Below are 18190 nucleotides of genomic sequence, written 5' to 3'. Positions count from 1 at the left end.
GATAAAATTAGACTTCTTTAAATGGAACAAACTGTATTACATCTTTAGTATACAAATCCATTTAGAGAGAAATCGATATTCTATGGTATACTGACTAATGACTCGCTCTCTCTCTGTCTCTCCGTCTGTCTGTCTTTGTCTCTCTCCCTCTTCTCTTCCTCTCTTCTCAGAGACAGGCCAAGTACTCTGAAAACAAGCTGAAGTGCACTAAGGCACGGAATGACTATATGTTGAACCTGGTGGCAACCAATGCTCTGGTGGCCAAATATTACATCTACGATGTCTCTGACATGATAGACGTGAGTGGTACAGTAACATGCTGATTCTAACAAAGTGAGAATATTAGACACACAGGAAAAATGCATCCATTTGATACACAAAAGCTCAGTAGCATCTTGTAACACATTAGCACCTTGTAACACATTATTCTAAGTTACCGTTCAATTGATTGCAATGCAATGAAAAATAAATACAGTAGTTTGATCAATTGAAGCATAGTAGCATCTTATAACACATCATCTCTCCCCATTGGTCTGTAACTAACATTAAGGATTCCCAATGGTGGTAATGCTGTCCATGCCTCTCCCCAGTGCTGTGACCTGGGCTACCATGCCAGCCTGGCACGGACCCTGAGGACCTACCTGTCTGCAGAGTACAGCCTGGAGACATCCCGCCACGAGGGGCTGGACCAGCTGGAGGGGGCCGTGGATGCCATGGATGTCAGGGGGGACAAACACAGGGTCATGGACGTGCACAGCCAGATCTTCTGCCCGCCCGCCCGCTTCGACTACCAGCCACACATGGGCGACGAGGTGAGGGAGAGGTGATTGGAGGGGTGATTGTGCCTCCCACGATGTCTGTGTTTCCTCTGTCTGGTCCTGTGTGGCTTGCATCAGCAATGCCAGCATCTTTGGGTCAGTTCCTTTCTGGCATCCCAAACAAACACTACTGTAAATTCTCCCTCCCTCCCTCCCTCCCTCCCTCCCTCACTACCTACTAGGTGTGTCAGGTGAGTGCCCAGCAGCCGGTGCAGACAGAGCTCCTGATGCGTCACCACCAGCTCCAGTCCCGCCTGGCCACACTCAAGATCGAGAACGAGGAGGTGAGCTCTAAAACCCTGGCCCTAACCCAAAACCTGTCTCATTATCAGTCAGTGAACTCACCACCTGGACCATGTTCAGTAGGTAAAATTGTGGAACATTTGCGGTCTGCCTGCATGCCTGCCTCCCTCTGCTGCTTCACCATATCGCTTCCTATGAATATGGAGGTGCTCTGTTCATTCAGCCACTTCCTCTGTATCTCTCACATGGACAGAACACAATTTATATTTATCTTCACACATGCAACCAGATGTCCCCTACCAGGCTTACTGAACTTTACATAAAATATATTATGCATGCGGTTGGTGTCTGTGCAGAATCCATACAAGTATAAGGGTAATTCCATCAAACGAGTACCTTTTGCATCAATTTGATATTTTAAATTGTCACGCCCTGGCCTTAGTTATCGTTGTTTTCTTTATTATGTTGGTTAGGTCAGGGTGTGACATGGGGGATTTATGTGTTTTGTCTGGTCTAGGGGTTTTTGTATGTTTATGGGGCTGTTTCCTTTCTAGGGAGTTTGTATGTGTATGGTTGCCTAGATTGGTTCTCAATTAGAGGCAGCTGTCTATCGTTGTCTCTGATTGGTAACCATATTTCAGCAGCCATATTCTGTGGGTACTTTGTGGGTGGTTGTCTTCTGTCTTTGTGTCATTGCACCAGATAGGACTGTTTCGGTTTTCACATTTGTTGTTTTGTATTTTGTAGTGTTCTCGTGTATGGTCTTGATTAAACATGTTGAACTCTAACCACGCTGCATTTTGTTCCTCCTCTCCTTCAATGGAAGAAAACTGTTACATAAGTAGAAATTGTCCACAAATATTGAATTTTAAAAGCTAGTTATATTAAATGCCCTTTAATATAGAACACATGAAAACATTTTAATATGAATAAAGACTTGCTAAAGTGCCAAAATTCAGCATTTTGACATGTCCCTCTGTGTATCCTCTGTGACTTCTAGGAAGATATTACCCCACTTAAACCCAACATTTCTCCAAGTTCTCTCCATCATTGTAAAGCCCATGTTATTTTGTTGCTTTGACAAAGTCACAATTTAAGATTATTATTTATTTCATGTTAGTGATTCATTTTAAGGGAAAAAAGAACAGAAAAAAGAATGTCTCTCATTTTAATTTCAACCCTGTTACATGAACTGAAATCTCATTTTAATATGGTGAAACTATTCCTTTTATAAATATGTATTTTCAAAAGATACATTGCACATCTAATAGTCAAACCATAGTTTAAAAGCAGGTGAGCTGGTTCTACTCTCTTTGGCCATTTGCTGGTATTCTGAAGTGGAAAACTGAGTGGGTCGAGCATAACATGTCAAACCTGTTACCCATAGACAGGCAATACATTTATTTTCAATTGAAATGTTTTAGTGAAGCTTGCATTCAATTGCCCCTCACTGTTATACATACACAACAAGCTTCCATTCCCCCTGTCAAGAAGGGAATTTATGACTGATTTAAGATGACGTTGTCAACCCTGTTAGTCATTCCTGTAACTTTATTTGGCAGTTAACAGTGTTTAACGATCTTAAAATTATATGAAATTAAACTTCTTATTTTTTTTACCAAGCTAGACTACTCAAAGGCACCAAATTGAATTGGAACAACCCACATGTGTGATATTTAGTTCTTCAATTTGAAATGTTGCCCTCAAAGAGCATTATACCATTCCATTTCCCATTACAATCTTTGAAGTCTTTGAAGTCTCATTAGCTATGTTTCCATTAACTTGTCCAGGGATTTTTTGTCAACATTAAGAAAGTTTGTATAGAAAATATATGCGACAATAGCCTGCTAGGCTGTGTTTCCATTGAACTATCTTGTGTCGATAAAAACAGCTAATGACGTCACACCTAAAAAAATATATATATAAAAAAAAATCTCAAAAACCTTCAGTGTCGAATAAAAATGTAGTGGTTGAAGTGTTTCCATTACCCATTTAGGGGAATTGCGCATTAATAAATTGCCCACAGCCGGTATGCCCTCCAACCTACCTGTTTCATGTCTCAGGTAGCCTGTGAAAGCCAGCATGTATAGAATGCAATAATTTACAAATATTTTAATTTTCATATTCTCATGTGCCAACACATCACCATGGTCCGTGTCATGGTGACATTTGCACTCCTGTAGATCTGAAGTAATTGGATGATGAAACTTGCATCCAGCCAATCAGAAAAACAAGGCATAGTAAGTCAGGCATTCTTGAAAGTCAAGAAACATGATTTCTATAGTTCAAACATTTATTTTGCAAGCAGTAGGCATTTAGATTTAAATTGGCGCTTTATAGGTACACTGTAAATATACCTTCAAAAATATTTGGCAATCGTCTTTTATTAAAAAAACACAGTTCCCATAAAGAACATTCACAATAAAGAAGGTTTGACAAAATAAAAATCCACCCCTGTCGAACGGATAAAAAAAATTCTCGATCTTCAGACAATGTATCCTAAATCGGCCATATCCATTACACATGGTGAAAATATTGCTTTTGTCGAATTAACCTGGGTCAATGGAAACCTGCCTATTGTGTGCATGGAAAACACAGTAAATATTGAAGCTGTAACCCAGCAAAATGACTCTCTTTCCCTTCTGTCTTTCAAAGGTGAGGAAGACTCTGGATGCCACCATGCAGACACTGCAGGACATGCTGACGGTGGAGGACTTTGATGTGTCTGAGGCTTTCCAACACAGCCAGTCCACTGAGTCGGTCAAGTCTGCCTCGTCCGACTCCTACATGAGCAAAGTCAACGTTGCTAGGAGACGAGCCAATCAACAGGAGACCGAGGGCTTCTACTTCACTGTGAGTGGCTCTGACAACCAACACCACTTAAAATGCATTAGAAATGCTTTTTCAATTTTATTTGCATGAATGCATACTGGTATTAAGTACTTGCTCTAGGGCTCTGACAAGGTCTTGTGTGGCTCAGTTGGTAAGATCACTGTGGTCATTGTAGATGGATGTTCTACTGTACCCATAATGCTTTTGCACTATATCCAGGTTTATCTTACTTAACACCTTCCTAATGCTAACACTATAGTGTCCTGTCTCCTTATTTTTACAGTCATCGTATCAATTCCCGCAGGGATCACAAACACATAATACAAATGAGTGCACTCACTGTAAATATACTGGAAGTAACTTTAGAAAGAGTGTCTGCTATGTTTATGAATGCATTGCATACTGATATTAGAGTAGTTTAGCGGCTTGCTCCAGTGTTCATCAATTTGCAGTATTATGCCCTGTGGAATTCAGACAGGCAACCTGGTTATGAGTTCTTTCTACTGCTATTGGCATCAGGCTTTGGTGATACAAGTCATGCAAATGAATTCAGAAGTTAACCCTTTGATGTAATGACATAAATGACTTCCGGCGCCGACAGAGATGGCCGCCTCGCTTCGCGTTCCTAGGAAACTGTAATAACTGTGTTATTTCTTACATTAGTACCCCAGGTCATCTTAGGTTTCATTACATACAGTCGAGAAGAACTACTGAATATAAGATCAGCGTCAACTCACCATCAGTACGACCAAGAATATGTTTTTCGCGACGCGGATCCTGTGTTCTGCCTTACAAACAGGACAACGGAATGGATCGCATGCAGCGACCCAAAAAAACAACTCAGAAAAAGAGGGAAACGAGGCGGTCTTCTGGTCAGACTCCGGAGACGGGCACACCGTGCACCACTCCCTAGCATTCTTCTTGCCAATGTCCAGTCTCTTGACAACAAGGTTGATGAAATCCGAGCAAGGGTAGCATTCCAGAGGGACATCAGAGACTGTAACGTTCTGTGCTTCACGGAAATATGGCTCACTGGAGAGACGCTATCCGAAGCGGTGCAGCCAACGGGTTTCTCCACGCATCGCGCCGACAGAAACAAACACCTTTCGGGGAAGAAGAGGGGCGGGGGCGTATGCCTTATGGCTAACGAGACATGGTGTGATGAAAGAAACATACAGGAACTCAAATCCTTCTGTTCACCTGATTTAGAATTCCTCACAATCAAATGTAAACCGCATTATCTAACAAGAGAATTCTCTTCGATTATAATCACAGCCGTATATATGGCTCTGAACGAACTTTATTTAACTCTTTGCAAACTGGAAACCATTTATCCGGAGGCTGGATTCATTGTAGCTGGGGATTTTAACAAGGCTAATCTGAAAACAAGACTCCCTAAATTTTATCAGCATATCGATTGCGCAACCAGGGGTGGAAAAACCTTGGATCATTGTTACTCTAACTTCCCCGACGCATATAAGGCCCTGCCCCGCCCCCCTTTCGGAAAAGCTGACCACGACTCCATTTTGTTGATCCCTGCCTACAGACAGAAACTAAAACAAGAGGCTCCCACGCTGAGGTCTGTCCAACGCTGGTCCGACCAAGCTGACTCCACACTCCAAGACTGCTTCCATCACGTGGACTGGGATATGTTTCGTATTGCGTCAGATAACAACATTGACGAATACGCTGATTCGGTGTGCGAGTTCATTAGGACGTGCGTTGAAGATGTCGTTCCCATAGCAACGATTAAAACATTCCCTAACCAGAAACCGTGGATTGATGGCAGCATTCGCGTGAAACTGAAAGCGTGAACCACTGCTTTTAATCAGGGCAAGGTGTCTGGTAACATGACCGAATACAAACAGTGCAGCTATTCCATCCGCAAGGCTATCAAACAAGCTAAGCGTCAGTACAGAGACAAAGTAGAATCTCAATTCAACGGCTCAGACACAAGAGGCATGTGGCAGGGTCTACAGTCAATCACGGACTACAGGAAGAAATCCAGCCCAGTCACGGACCAGGATGTCTTGCTCCCAGGCAGACTAAATAACTTTTTTTGCCCGCTTTGAGGACAATACAGTGCCACTGACACGGCCTGCAACGAAAACATGCGGTCTCTCCTTCACTGCAGCCGAGGTGAGTAAGACATTTAAACGTGTTAACCCTCGCAAGGCTGCAGGCCCAGACGGCATCCCCAGCCACGCCCTCAGAGCATGCGCAGACCAGCTGGCCGGTGTGTTTACGGACATATTCAATCAATCCCTATACCAGTCTGCTGTTCCCACATGCTTCAAGAGGGCCACCATTGTTCCTGTTCCCAAGAAAGCTAAGGTAACTGAGCTAAATGACTACCGCCCCGTAGCACTCACTTCCGTCATCATGAAGTGCATTGAGAGACTAGTCAAGGACCATATCACCTCCACCCTACCTGACACCCTAGACCCACTCCAATTTGCTTACCGCCCAAATAGGTCCACAGACGATGCAATCTCAACCACACTGCACACTGCCCTAACCCATCTGGACAAGAGGAATACCTATGTGAAAATGCTGTTCATCGACTACAGCTCGGCATTCAACACCATAGTACCCTCCAAGCTCGTCATCAAGCTCGAGACCCTGGGTCTCGACCCCGCCCTGTGCAACTGGGTACTGGACTTCCTGACGGGCCGCCCCAGGTGGTGAGGGTAGGCAACAACATCTCCTCCCCGCTGATCCTCAACACTGGGGCCCCACAAGGGTGCGTTCTGAGCCCTCTCCTGTACTCCCTGTTCACCCACGACTGCGTGGCCACGCACGCCTCCAACTCAATCATCAAGTTTGCGGACGACACAACAGTGGTAGGCTTGATTACCAACAACGACGAGACGGCCTACAGGGAGGAGGTGAGGGCCCTCGGAGTGTGGTGTCAGGAAAATAAACTCACACTCAACGTCAACAAAACTAAGGAGATGATTGTGGACTTCAGGAAACAGCAGAGGGAACACCCCCCTATCCACATCGATGGAACAGTAGTGGAGAGGGTAGCAAGTTTTAAGTTCCTCGGCATACACATCACAGACAAACTGAATTGGTCCACTCACACAGACAGCATCTTGAAGAAGGCGCAGCAGCGCCTCTTCAACCTCAGGAGGCTGAAGAAATTCGGCTTGTCACCAAAAGCACTCACAAACTTCTACAGATGCACAATCGAGAGCATCCTGGCGGGCTGTATCACCGCCTGGTACGGCAACTGCTCCGCCCTCAACCGTAAGGCTCTCCAGAGAAAGTGCCCTTCTTTGCGAGGCATTGGAAAGCCTCCCTGGTCTCTGTGGTTGTGGAATCTGTGTTTGAAATTCACTACTCAACTGAGGGACCTTACAGATAATTGTATGTGTGGGGTACAGAGATGAGGTAGTCAGTCAAAAATACTGTTAACAACTATTATTGCACACAGAGTGAGTCCATGCAAATGATTGTGTTTTGTTAAGCAAATGTTTACTCCTGAACTTACTTGGGCTTGCCAAAACAAAGGGGTTGATTACTTTTTGACTGAAGACATTTCAGCTTTTCATGTTTTATTAATTTGTACTTTGACACTGACATTATGGGGTATTATGTGATCAATGATACAAAATATAAATGTAATCAATGTTATATTCAGGCTGTCACACAACAAAATGTGGAAAAAGTCAAGGTTGTGAGTACTTTGTGAAGGTATTGTAAGTAGCTTTGGATCAAAGTGCCCGCTAAATGTCATATTTTCGACTTTTATTTTGCCCTGTATAGAAATTCAAAGAGTACCTGAATGGCAGCAACCTTATCGTGAAACTACAGGCCAAGCATGATCTACTGAAGCAGACTCTGGGAGAAGGTGAGAACACTTCTTCACATGGTTACAACGTTGTTGTGTCACTACTGGAGCACAATGCCCTTCATAGGGTCATTACCTTCCCTTTATCACTAGCAGCAGCTTGCCAATTTGAGTCTTCATATGGTTCAAACATTGTTGTGAAATTGTGTAGTTAATTAGTGGGAATCTTAACTGCCATATCAACCACCAGTAATAAACCATATTGTATCTTTAGCCATATTTCTTTCAGAAAATTGTATTCTGGTCCAGCAGCAGCCAACTCCAGTATTTCCAGGGATTAGTTGTGGTTGGACAGACAGACAGACAGACAGACAGACAGACAGACAGACAGACAGACAAAGGCTTTGTTGCTAGAAGCTGTTTTATTAGACATGACATGATCCTTGAATTCAACCATTCGAGTCACTGACCAAATAGTGTTATCAGGGGATATCATATAATCTTGTATTCTTGTTTCTTCTGTAGTATGCAACCCCTCTGTTACCATAACTAGATGATATACACTACATGACCAAAAGTATGTAGACACCTGCACGTCGAACATCTCATTCCAAAATCATGGGCATTAATAAGGAGTTGGTCCACCTTACGCTGCTATAACAGCCTCCACCCTTCTGGGAAGGCTTTCCACTAGATGTTGGAACATTGCTCCAGGACTTGCTTCCATTCATCCACAAGAGCATTGGTGAGGTTGGGCACTGATGTTAGGCCTGGCTCGCAGTTGGCGTTCCAATTCATCCCAAAGGTGTTCGATGGGGTTGAGGTCAGAGCTCTGTGCATGCCAGTCAAGTTCTTCCATACCGATCTCTATTAACCATTTCTGTAATGACTTCCCTTTGTGCACAGAGGCATTGTCGTGCTGAAACATGAAAGGGCCTTCCTCATAGAATCGTCTAGAATGTCATTGTATGCTGTAGCGTTACAATTTCCCTTCACTGAAACTAAGGGGCCTAGCCCGAACCATAAAAACAACCCCCGAACATTATTCCTCCTGCACCAAACATTACAGTATGCACTATGCATTGGGACAGGTAGCATTCTCCGGGCATCCGGCAAACCCAGATTCGTCGGATGCACTGCTCCACAGTCCAATGACGGCAAGCTTTACACCACTCCAGCCGACGTTTAGCCTTGTGTGTGGCTGCTCGACCATGGAAACCCATTTCATGAAGCTCCCGATGAACAGTTCTTGTGCCGATGTTGCTTCCAAAGGCAGTTTGCAACCGAGGACAGACTATTTTTATGCGGTACGCGATTCGGCACTCAGAGGTCCCGTTCTGTGAGCTTGTGTGGCCTACCACTTCGCCGCTGAGCTGTTGTTGTTGTACCTGGGTCTTTCCACTTCACAATAACAGCACTTACAGATGACCGGGACAGCTCTAGCAGGGCAGAAATTTGATGAACTGAGATGTTGGAAAGGTGCTATCCTATGACGGTGCCACATTGAAAGTCACTGAGATCTTCAGTAAGGCCATTCTACTGCCAATGTTTCTCTATGGAGATTGCTTAGCTGTGTGCTCGATTTTATACACCTGTCAGCAACGGGTGAGGCTGAAATAGCCAAATCCACTCATTTGAAGGGGTGTCCATATACTCATGTATATAAAGGTGTATCATATAGTGTATCATCTTACAGTATATAATTACTGCACAGTTACTACTATATTGCACAAACCCAATGCAGACAAATGTGGCCTTCCTCACACTCAACCTTCCCTCCTCTTTCCCGGTTGTCCCTGGATATGCTTGCTTTCATTGACATTCCGCTCTGAGTTGGCAGGGTCCGCCCCCTCCGGCTCTCTATCTACGGTTTCTAGGGCGACCGCTAAATGACCGCTGCCTGGCTGGCTGTATGTGATTCAGAGAGGCGGTCATGGAGCCCGCACCATTGAGCCCGTCTGAATAGGTGCCCATGTTCTCATAATGCCCTTCATCCCTCGCCCCTCACTTCTGTCTGCCCCATCTGCCAGCTCTGTAGACAACCAGGTCTGGCTCAGAATGTACTCAACCATGTATCCAAGCATTGTCTTTTCTCTCTCTCACAGACACATGCACGCAAGCATGCGCACACACACAAACGCATTCTAATTTTCTCTCGCTCTATTTCTCCCCCTCTCTCCATTTCTTCCCTCCTTTCTTTTAGGGGAAAGGGCTGAATATGGAACAACACGGTAAGAAAAGAGGCAGAAAAAAGGTGGAATAAAAGCATGTCAAATCCTTCCTGTTTTCTGGGAACTAGAGGAGATGACGTCATGTTAAAGTGAATAGCAGTTCAGGTCCCAAGCCTCTCTGGAAAATCAGGGTTGGAATTCCAAATAGGGAGAGGGGATGTGGTCTGTCTCTTGATGAATAAACAGACTTCTGAGCAAACTGGAGTTTGCAATGAGGCAGCTATGGGGAGATGAGCTGGCTGTAAGACGATCTGTCACTTGTCAGTCACTACAGTGGCCATAAGTGGCCTTGTTAAACACTACAGTATTGTACAGGTATCTGCTAATCAGAACAGTACTGTATATTAACCACAGACGTCAGTCATAAATCAACGAGTGGAGAAGAATGAACAGTAGTAGCAGAGTTATGAGACATTAAGTTTTGAAATCTCAGCTCATAGGCCTGTTACAGTGTTTATATTGAATTCTCTGTGTTATTACTCATGTGCTTGGACTGTAATCATGTTTTTATGAACTGACTTATTTGATAAGTTGCCCAGAGTCATTCAAGTCAGGTTATTCAGGGTTAGGCTGAAAAAGCTGTGATAAAGTCAAAGCATACTTCCTCTGCAACTCCACTTGTGTGTTAAAATAATATTATGGTTTGTACTGTGAGAGGAGGGGAAGGAATAGGACATGTACAGCTATCTAGAGCCATGTACTGTATATAGTGGCTGTAGATATGGCTCTGCATATACAGTTGAAGTCGGATGTTTACATGCACTTAGGTTGGGGTCATTAAAACTCGTTTTTCAACCACTCCACAAATTTCTTGTTAATAAACTATAGTTTTGGCAAGTCGGTTAGGACATCTACTTGTGCATGACACAAGTAATTGTTCCAGCAATTGTTTACAGACAGATTATTTAACTTATAATTCACTGTATCACAATTCTAGTGGGTCAGAAGTTTACATACACTAAGTTGACTGCCTTTAAACAGCTTGGAAAATTCCAGAAAATTATGTCATGGCTTTAGAAGCTTCTGATAGGCTAATTCACATCATTTGAGTCAATTGGAGGTGTATTTGTGAATGTATTTCAAGGCCTACCTTCAAACTCAGTGCCTCTTTGCTTGACATCATGGGCAAATCAAAATCAATCAGCCAAGACCTCAGAAAAGAATTGTAGACCTCCACAAGTATGGTTCATCATTGGGAGCAATTTCCAAACACCTGAAGGTACCACGTTCATCTGTACAAACAATTGTACATAAGTATTAACAACATGGGACCACGCAGCCGTCATACCGCTCAGGAAGGAGACGTGTTCTCTCTCCTAGAGATTAACGTACTTTGGTACGAAAAGTGCAAATCAATCCCAGAACAGCAGCAAAGGACCTTGTGAAGATGCTGGAGGAAACAGGTGCAAAAGTATCTATATCCACAGTAAAACATGTCCAATATCGACATAACCTGAAAGGCCACTCAGCAAGGAAGATGCCACTGCTCCAAAACTGCCATTAAAAGCCAGACTACGATTTGCAACTGCACATGGGGACAAGATCGTTATTTTGGGAGAAATGTCCTCTGATCTGATTAAATAAAAATAGAACTGTTTGGCCATAATGACCACCATTATGTTTGGAGGAAGAAGGGGGAGGCTTGCAAGCCGAAGAACACCATCCCAACCGTGGAGCACAGGGGTGGCAGCATCATGTTGTGGGGGTGCTTTGCTGCAGGAGGGACTGGTGCACTTCACAAATGGCATCATGAGGCAGGAAAATCACCCAACTTATTGTGGGAAGCTTGTGGAAGGCTACCCAAAACTTTCACACAAGTTAAACAATTTTAAGGCAATGCTACCAAATACTAATTGAGTGTATGGAAACTCCTGACCCACTGGGAATGTGATGAAAGAAATAAAAGCTGAAATAAATAATTCTCTCTGCTATTTTTCTGACATTTCACATTCTTATAATAAAGTGGTGATCCTAACTGACCTAAGACATGAATTTTTTACTAGGATTAAATGTCAGGACTTGTGAAAATCTGAGTTTAAATGTATTTGGCTCAGGTGTATGTAAAATTACTACTTCAACTGTATCTAGAAAAACATCCCACTGATTATACAGAATGAAATACATGTTTCAGTCCTTGTTGTTTTTCATCATAGTTCATGTGTATCTGCACACCCTTCACCAACCTCCTCCTCCACCATCAGCCCCCCCACTCTTCCCGCTAAACCCAGGAGAATGCGGAAGCCTAGACCTTGCTCCGTTTTTAATCATAAACTCTTTAACGGCAATATGGAGGCCTTCATCAAGGTACTGACTGACTGGCCCCTATGTGGCCCCTCACTGAACTCTATGTGGTCTCTCTCTGTGTGTCTAAATGTCAGCAATCTTTACTAGCAGCTCTGGGGGTTCTACCTTTGTTTTCTGTCTTTGACTGCTCTCTCGTCTACTCCAACTTCAGCTTAGCTCACTGACTTCCCTTCTTTCATGGCCCTGTGCTGGGCACAACAACTGTTTAAATAAATAGACTAAACGACTGAGATTCCTCTCTATTCATTCCTATAGGGATTTGTCTGACTGGGCAGTCCATTGGCTTGACAGCTAGGAAAGGTAGTGTTTGTCTCTCTGGTCTGGAGAAGAGTAAATTCCACAAAGCTAAGTTTCAAGGTTGTTTATGTATCAAATGTAGTCAGACTCTGGTCGTGTGGGGTTTGCTTATGACATTAATGCCCATGTTATAGCACCTGAACCCTGAACTCTAGACATTAAACACATTTTGGTGACAGGCCAGTTGGCCCAGGACTAAACATGTCAGGCTATGGAAATAAACACACAGGGCCGTTTCCTCTGCATAAGTCAGGATCCAACATTGGCACACTGACAGAGTGTGTACACATCAGTGGAGTCCACTGGGGCTGTTAGTGTCAGACTGTCATGGTCCTAGTACATCCAAGTGACATCTCAGGTGTATTCTCAGAGATAATAAAATTGCCCCAGTCAACCATTACATTTACATTTAAGTCATTTAGCAGACGCTCTTATCCAGAGCGACTTACAAATTGGTGCTTTCACCTTATGACATCCAGTGGAACAGCCACTTTACAATAGTGCATCTAAATCTTTTAAGGGGGGAGGGTGAGAAGGATTACTTTATCCTATCCTAGGTATTCCTTAAAGAGGTGGGGTTTCAGGTGTCTCCGGAAGGTGGTGATTGACTCCGCTGTCCTGGCGTCGTGAGGGAGTTTGTTCCACCATTGGGGGGCCAGAGCAGCGAACAGTTTTGACTGGGCTGAGCGGGAACTGTACTTCCTCAGTGGTAGGGAGGCGAGCAGGCCAGAGGTGGATGAACGCAGTGCCCTTGTTTGGGTGTAGGGCCTGATCAGAGCCTGGAGGTACTGAGGTGCCGTTCCCCTCACAGCTCCGTAGGCAAGCACCATGGTCTTGTAGCGGATGCGAGCTTCAACTGGAAGCCAGTGGAGAGAGCGGAGGAGCGGGGTGACGTGAGAGAACTTGGGAAGGTTGAACACCAGACGGGCTGCGGCGTTCTGGATGAGTTGTAGGGGTTTAATGGCACAGGCAGGGAGCCCAGCCAACAGCGAGTTGCAGTAATCCAGACGGGAGATGACAAGTGCCTGGATTAGGACCTGCGCCGCTTCCTGTGTGAGGCAGGGTCGTACTCTGCGGATGTTGTAGAGCATGAACCAACAGGAACGGGCCACCGCCTTGATGTTAGTTGAGAACGACAGGGTGTTGTCCAGGATCACGCCAAGGTTCTTAGCGCTCTGGGAGGAGGACACGATGGAGTTGTCAACCGTGATGGCGAGATCATGGAACGGGCAGTCCTTCCCCGGGAGGAAGAGCAGCTCCGTCTTGCCGAGGTTCAGCTTGAGGTGGTGATCCGTCATCCACACTGATATGTCTGCCAGACATGCAGAGATGCGATTCGCCACCTGGTCATCAGAGGGGGAAAGGAGAAGATTAATTGTGTGTCGTCTGCATAGCAATGATAGGAGAGACCATGTGAGGTTATGACAGAGCCAAGTGACTTGGTGTATAGCGAGAATAGGAGAGGGCCTAGAACAGAGCCCTGGGGACACCAGTGGTGAGAGCGCGTGGTGAGGAGACAGATTCTCGCCACGCCACCTGGTAGGAGCGACCTGTCAGGTAGGACGCAATCCAAGCATGGGCCGCGCCGGAGATGCCCAACTCGGAGAGGGTGGAGAGGAGGATCTGATGGTTCACAGTATCGAAGGCAGCCGATAGGTCTAGAAGGATGAGAGCAGAGGAGAGAGAGTTAGCTTTAGCAGTGCGGAGTGCCTCCGTGATACAGAGAAGAGCAGTCTCAGTTGAATGACTAGTCTTGAAACCTGACTGATTTGGATCAAGAAGGTCATTCTGAGAGAGATAGCGGGAGAGCTGGCCAAGGACGGCACGTTCAAGAGTTTTGGAGAGAAAAGAAAGAAGGGATACTGGTCTGTAGTTGTTGACATCGGAGGGATCGAGTGTAGGTTTTTTCAGAAGGGGTGCAACTCTCGCTCTCTTGAAGACTGGAGGGACGTAGCCAGCGGTCAGGGATGAGTTGATGAGCGAGGTGAGGTAAGGGAGAAGGTCACCGGAAATGGTCTGGAGAAGAGAGGAGGGGATAGGGTCAAGCGGGCAGGTTGTTGGGCGGCCGGCCGTCACAAGACGCGAGATGTCATCTGGAGAGAGAGGGAGAAAGAGGTCAGAGCACAGGGTAGGGCAGTGTGAGCAGAACCAGCGGTGTCGTTTGACTTAGCAAACGAGGATCGGATGTCGTCGACCTTCTTTTCAAAATGGTTGACGAAGTCATCTGCAGAGAGGGAGGAGGGGGGGGAGGAGGATTCAGGAGGGAGGAGAAGGTGGCAAAGAGCTTCCTAGGGTTAGAGGCAGATGCTTGGAATTTAGAGTGGTAGAAAGTGGCTTTAGCAGCAGAGACAGAGGAGGAAAATGTAGAGAGGAGGGAGTGAAAGGATGCCAGGTCCGCAAGGGAGGCGAGTTTTCCTCCATTTCCGCTCGGCTGCCCGGAGCCCTGTTCTGTGAACTCGCAATGAGTCGTCGAGCCACGGAGCGGGAGGGGAGGACCGAGCCGGCCTGGAGGATAGGGGACATAGAGAGTCAAAGGATGCAGAAAGGGAGGAGAGGAGGGTTGAGGAGGCAGAATCAGGAGATAGGTTGGAGAAGGTTTGAGCAGAGGGAAGAGATGATAGGATGGAAGAGGAGAGAGTAGCGGGGAGAGAGAGCGAAGGTTGGGACGGCGCGATACCATCCGAGTAGGGGCAGTGTGGGAAGTGTTGGATGAGAGCGAGAGGGAAAAGGATACAAGGTAGTGGTCGGAGACTTGGAGGAGTTGCAATGAGGTTAGTGGAAGAACAGCATCTAGTAAAGATGAGGTCGAGCGTATTGCCTGCCTTGTGAGTAGGGGGAAGGTGAGAGGGTGAGGTCAAAAGAGGAGAGGAGTGGAAAGAAGGAGGCAGAGAGGAATGAGTCAAAGGTAGACGTGGGGAGGTTAAAGTCGCCCAGAACTGTGAGAGGTGAGCCGTCCTCAGGAAAGGAGCTTATCAAGGCATCAAGCTCATTGATGAACTCTCCGAGGGAACCTGGAGGGCGATAAATGATAAGGATGTTAAGCTTGAAAGGGCTGGTAACTGTGACAGCATGGAATTCAAAGGAGGCGATAGACAGATGGGTAAGGGGAGAAAGAGAGAATGACCACTTGGGAGAGATGAGGATCCCGGTGCCACCACCCCGCTGACCAGAAGCTCTGGTGGTGTAAAAGCTGAGCCTCTCTTGCCACTTGTCCACAGTCCAAGGCCCATCGTCCTTGCCTTCACCAGAACCCCCAACCCTCCCCTCCCCCCAGCCCCATCCTACCCAAGCTTGGGTCTCTCCTGTCGGGCCTCCCCAATCCTTCTCTCAGGCTTGACCTCTTACCCCTTCCTCTAGAGGTCCTATCTGTTTCCCTTTGCTTCTCTAACCTTATTGTGGTTCTTCTTGCCTCTCTTCCTCTCTGTTCTGTTCATCCTGCTGCTGCCACTGCTTTCTGCCTGCCCCAGGGGAAGACGGAATACCCGAACCCGCAGCCAGGTATTCTGGTTATTCTGTCATAGAAGGGATGAAGAGTAGCCTGGTCCCAGATGTGTTTGTGCTTTCTGCCAATGCCAATGGCTATAGGAGTTGGTAAGACAGCACCAACAGATCTAAGCATCAGGCGAGGGGTGAATATGTTTGGGTTGTATGTAGAGGTCGACCGATTATGATTGTTCAACGCCGATACCGATTATTGGAGGACCAAAATAGGATACCAATTAATCGGACGATTAAAATAAAAAAATAAAAAATTGGGATAATGACAATTTCAACAATACTGAATGAACACATTTTAACTTAATATAATGCATCAATAAAATCAATTTAGCCTCAAATAAATAAGGAAACATGTTAAATTTGGTTTAACTAATGCAAAAACAAATTGTTGGAGAAAAAGTAAAAGTGCAATATGTGCAATGTAAGGAAGCTAACGTTTAAGTTCCTTGCTCAGAACATGAGAACATATGAAAGCTGGTGGTTCCTTTTAACATGAGTCTTCAATATTCCCAGGTAAGACGCTATAGGTTGTAGGTTGTAGTTATTATAGGAATTATAGGACTATTTCCCTCTATACCATTTGTATTTCATTAAACCTTTGACTATTGGATGTTCTTATGGGCACTTTAGTATTGCCAGTGTAACAGTATAGCTTCCGTTCCTCTCCTCGCTCCTCCTTGGGCTCGAACCAGGAACACAACGACAACAGCCACCCTAGAAGCAGCGTTACCCATGCAGAGCAAGGGAAACAACCACCCCAAGGCTCAGAGCAAGTGACATTTGAAACGCTATTAGCGCGCTAACTAGCTAGCCATTTCACTTCGGTTACACCAGCCTCATCTCGGGAGTTGATAGGCTTGAAGTCATAAACAGCGCAATGCTTGACCCACAACGAAAAGCTGCTGGCAAAACGCACGAAAGTGCTGTTTGAATGAATGTTTACGCGCCTGCTTCTGCCTACCACCGCTCAGTCAGATACTTAGATACTTGAATGCTTGTGTGCTCAGTCAGATTATACGCAACACAGGACACGCTAGATAATATCTAGTAATATCATCAACCATGTGTAGTTAACTAGTGATTATGATTGATTGTTTTTTATAAGATAAGTTTAATGCTAGCTAGCAACTTACCTTGGCTTACTGCATTCGCGTAACAGGCAGTCAGTCTCCTTGTGGAGTGCAACGAGAGAGAGGCAGGTCGTTATTGCGTTGGACTAGTTAACTTTAAGGTTGCAAGATTGGATCCCCCGAGCTGACCAGGTGAAAATCTGTCGTTCTGCCCCTGAACGAGGCAGTTAACCCACTGTTCCTAGGCCGTCATTGAAATAAGAATGTGTTCTTAACTGACTTGCCTCGTTAAATAAAGATTTTTTTATTTATTATTTAAAACATTTTTTTTTTTATCGGCTAAATCGGTGTCCAAAAATACCAATTTCCAATTGTTATAAAAACTTGAAATCGGCCCTAATTAATCGGCCATTCCGATTAATCGGTCAACCTCTAGTTGTACGTGTACACTAACTAAACAACATCTCTCTGCCTGCTTGGTCCCTCTGTCCTTTATCACGTGATAAACAATGAATAATGTACAGTACCAGTCAAAAGTTTGGACACATCTACTCATTGCAGGGTTTTTCTTTATTTTTTACAATTTTCTACATTGTAAAATAATAGTGAAGTGAATTTGAAGTGAATTTAACAAGTGACATCAATAAGGGATCATAGCTTTCCTCTGGATTCACCTGGTCAATCTGTCATGGAAAGAGGTGTTCCTAATGTTTTGTACACTTAGTGTATAGTGTGTTTATGCGTCTGGTGGTAACCTTGTGAGGAAACAGAGGGTATCAGAAGAACACCACAATCACTGATGCCCTCTGCAGGCCATATGTGCTTGTTCAGTCAGAGAGTTGAAAGTCTCTCAGTTAATATTTAAATTGTGTAAATGGTCTTATGAAATGGTTATATGATAATGTACTTATCTTTGTTCATTATTCATGCAATTAGTTGGTTAATAGACTCATTTTACACAGAATTAAAGAGAACACAATCATATTGTATCTCTATGGCAGTTGCCATGATTATACATAATTCATTCTGTGTACCTAGACAGATAATTCATTTATTAATGTGCTTTGTTCACTCTCATAACCTGTTGAGTCACCTTACCTT

General features: G+C 44.8%; 1 protein-coding gene across 7 annotated transcripts in view; it reads left to right on the top strand.

Annotated features, from left to right (window-relative positions):
* LOC115142276 (SLIT-ROBO Rho GTPase-activating protein 3-like) overlaps positions 1 to 18190 on the top strand; it is a 70338-nt gene that overhangs the window by 34285 nt on the left and 17863 nt on the right. For 3 of the 7 annotated variants that reach the window (XM_029681717.2, XM_029681719.2, XM_029681716.2), the window contains exons 6-12: positions 171 to 299; positions 591 to 812; positions 1001 to 1102; positions 3717 to 3914; positions 7665 to 7749; positions 9893 to 9920; positions 12074 to 12224. In XM_029681717.2, the coding sequence (XP_029537577.2) occupies positions 171 to 299; positions 591 to 812; positions 1001 to 1102; positions 3717 to 3914; positions 7665 to 7749; positions 9893 to 9920; positions 12074 to 12224 (915 nt within the window). Of the gene's footprint in view, positions 1 to 170; positions 300 to 590; positions 813 to 1000; positions 1103 to 3716; positions 3915 to 7664; positions 7750 to 9892; positions 9921 to 12073; positions 12225 to 15988; positions 16020 to 18190 lie in introns of all 7 variants that reach the window. The other 4 variants (XM_029681732.2, XM_029681729.2, XM_029681723.2 and 1 more) reach the window with 2 other exon arrangements.

The sequence above is a fragment of the Oncorhynchus nerka genome, linkage group LG2 (assembly GCF_034236695.1).
Source record: "Oncorhynchus nerka isolate Pitt River linkage group LG2, Oner_Uvic_2.0, whole genome shotgun sequence".
NCBI lineage: Eukaryota > Metazoa > Chordata > Actinopteri > Salmoniformes > Salmonidae > Oncorhynchus > Oncorhynchus nerka.
The sequence above is the reverse complement of the archived record's forward strand: the minus strand, read 5'-3'. Positions and strand labels throughout refer to the sequence as shown.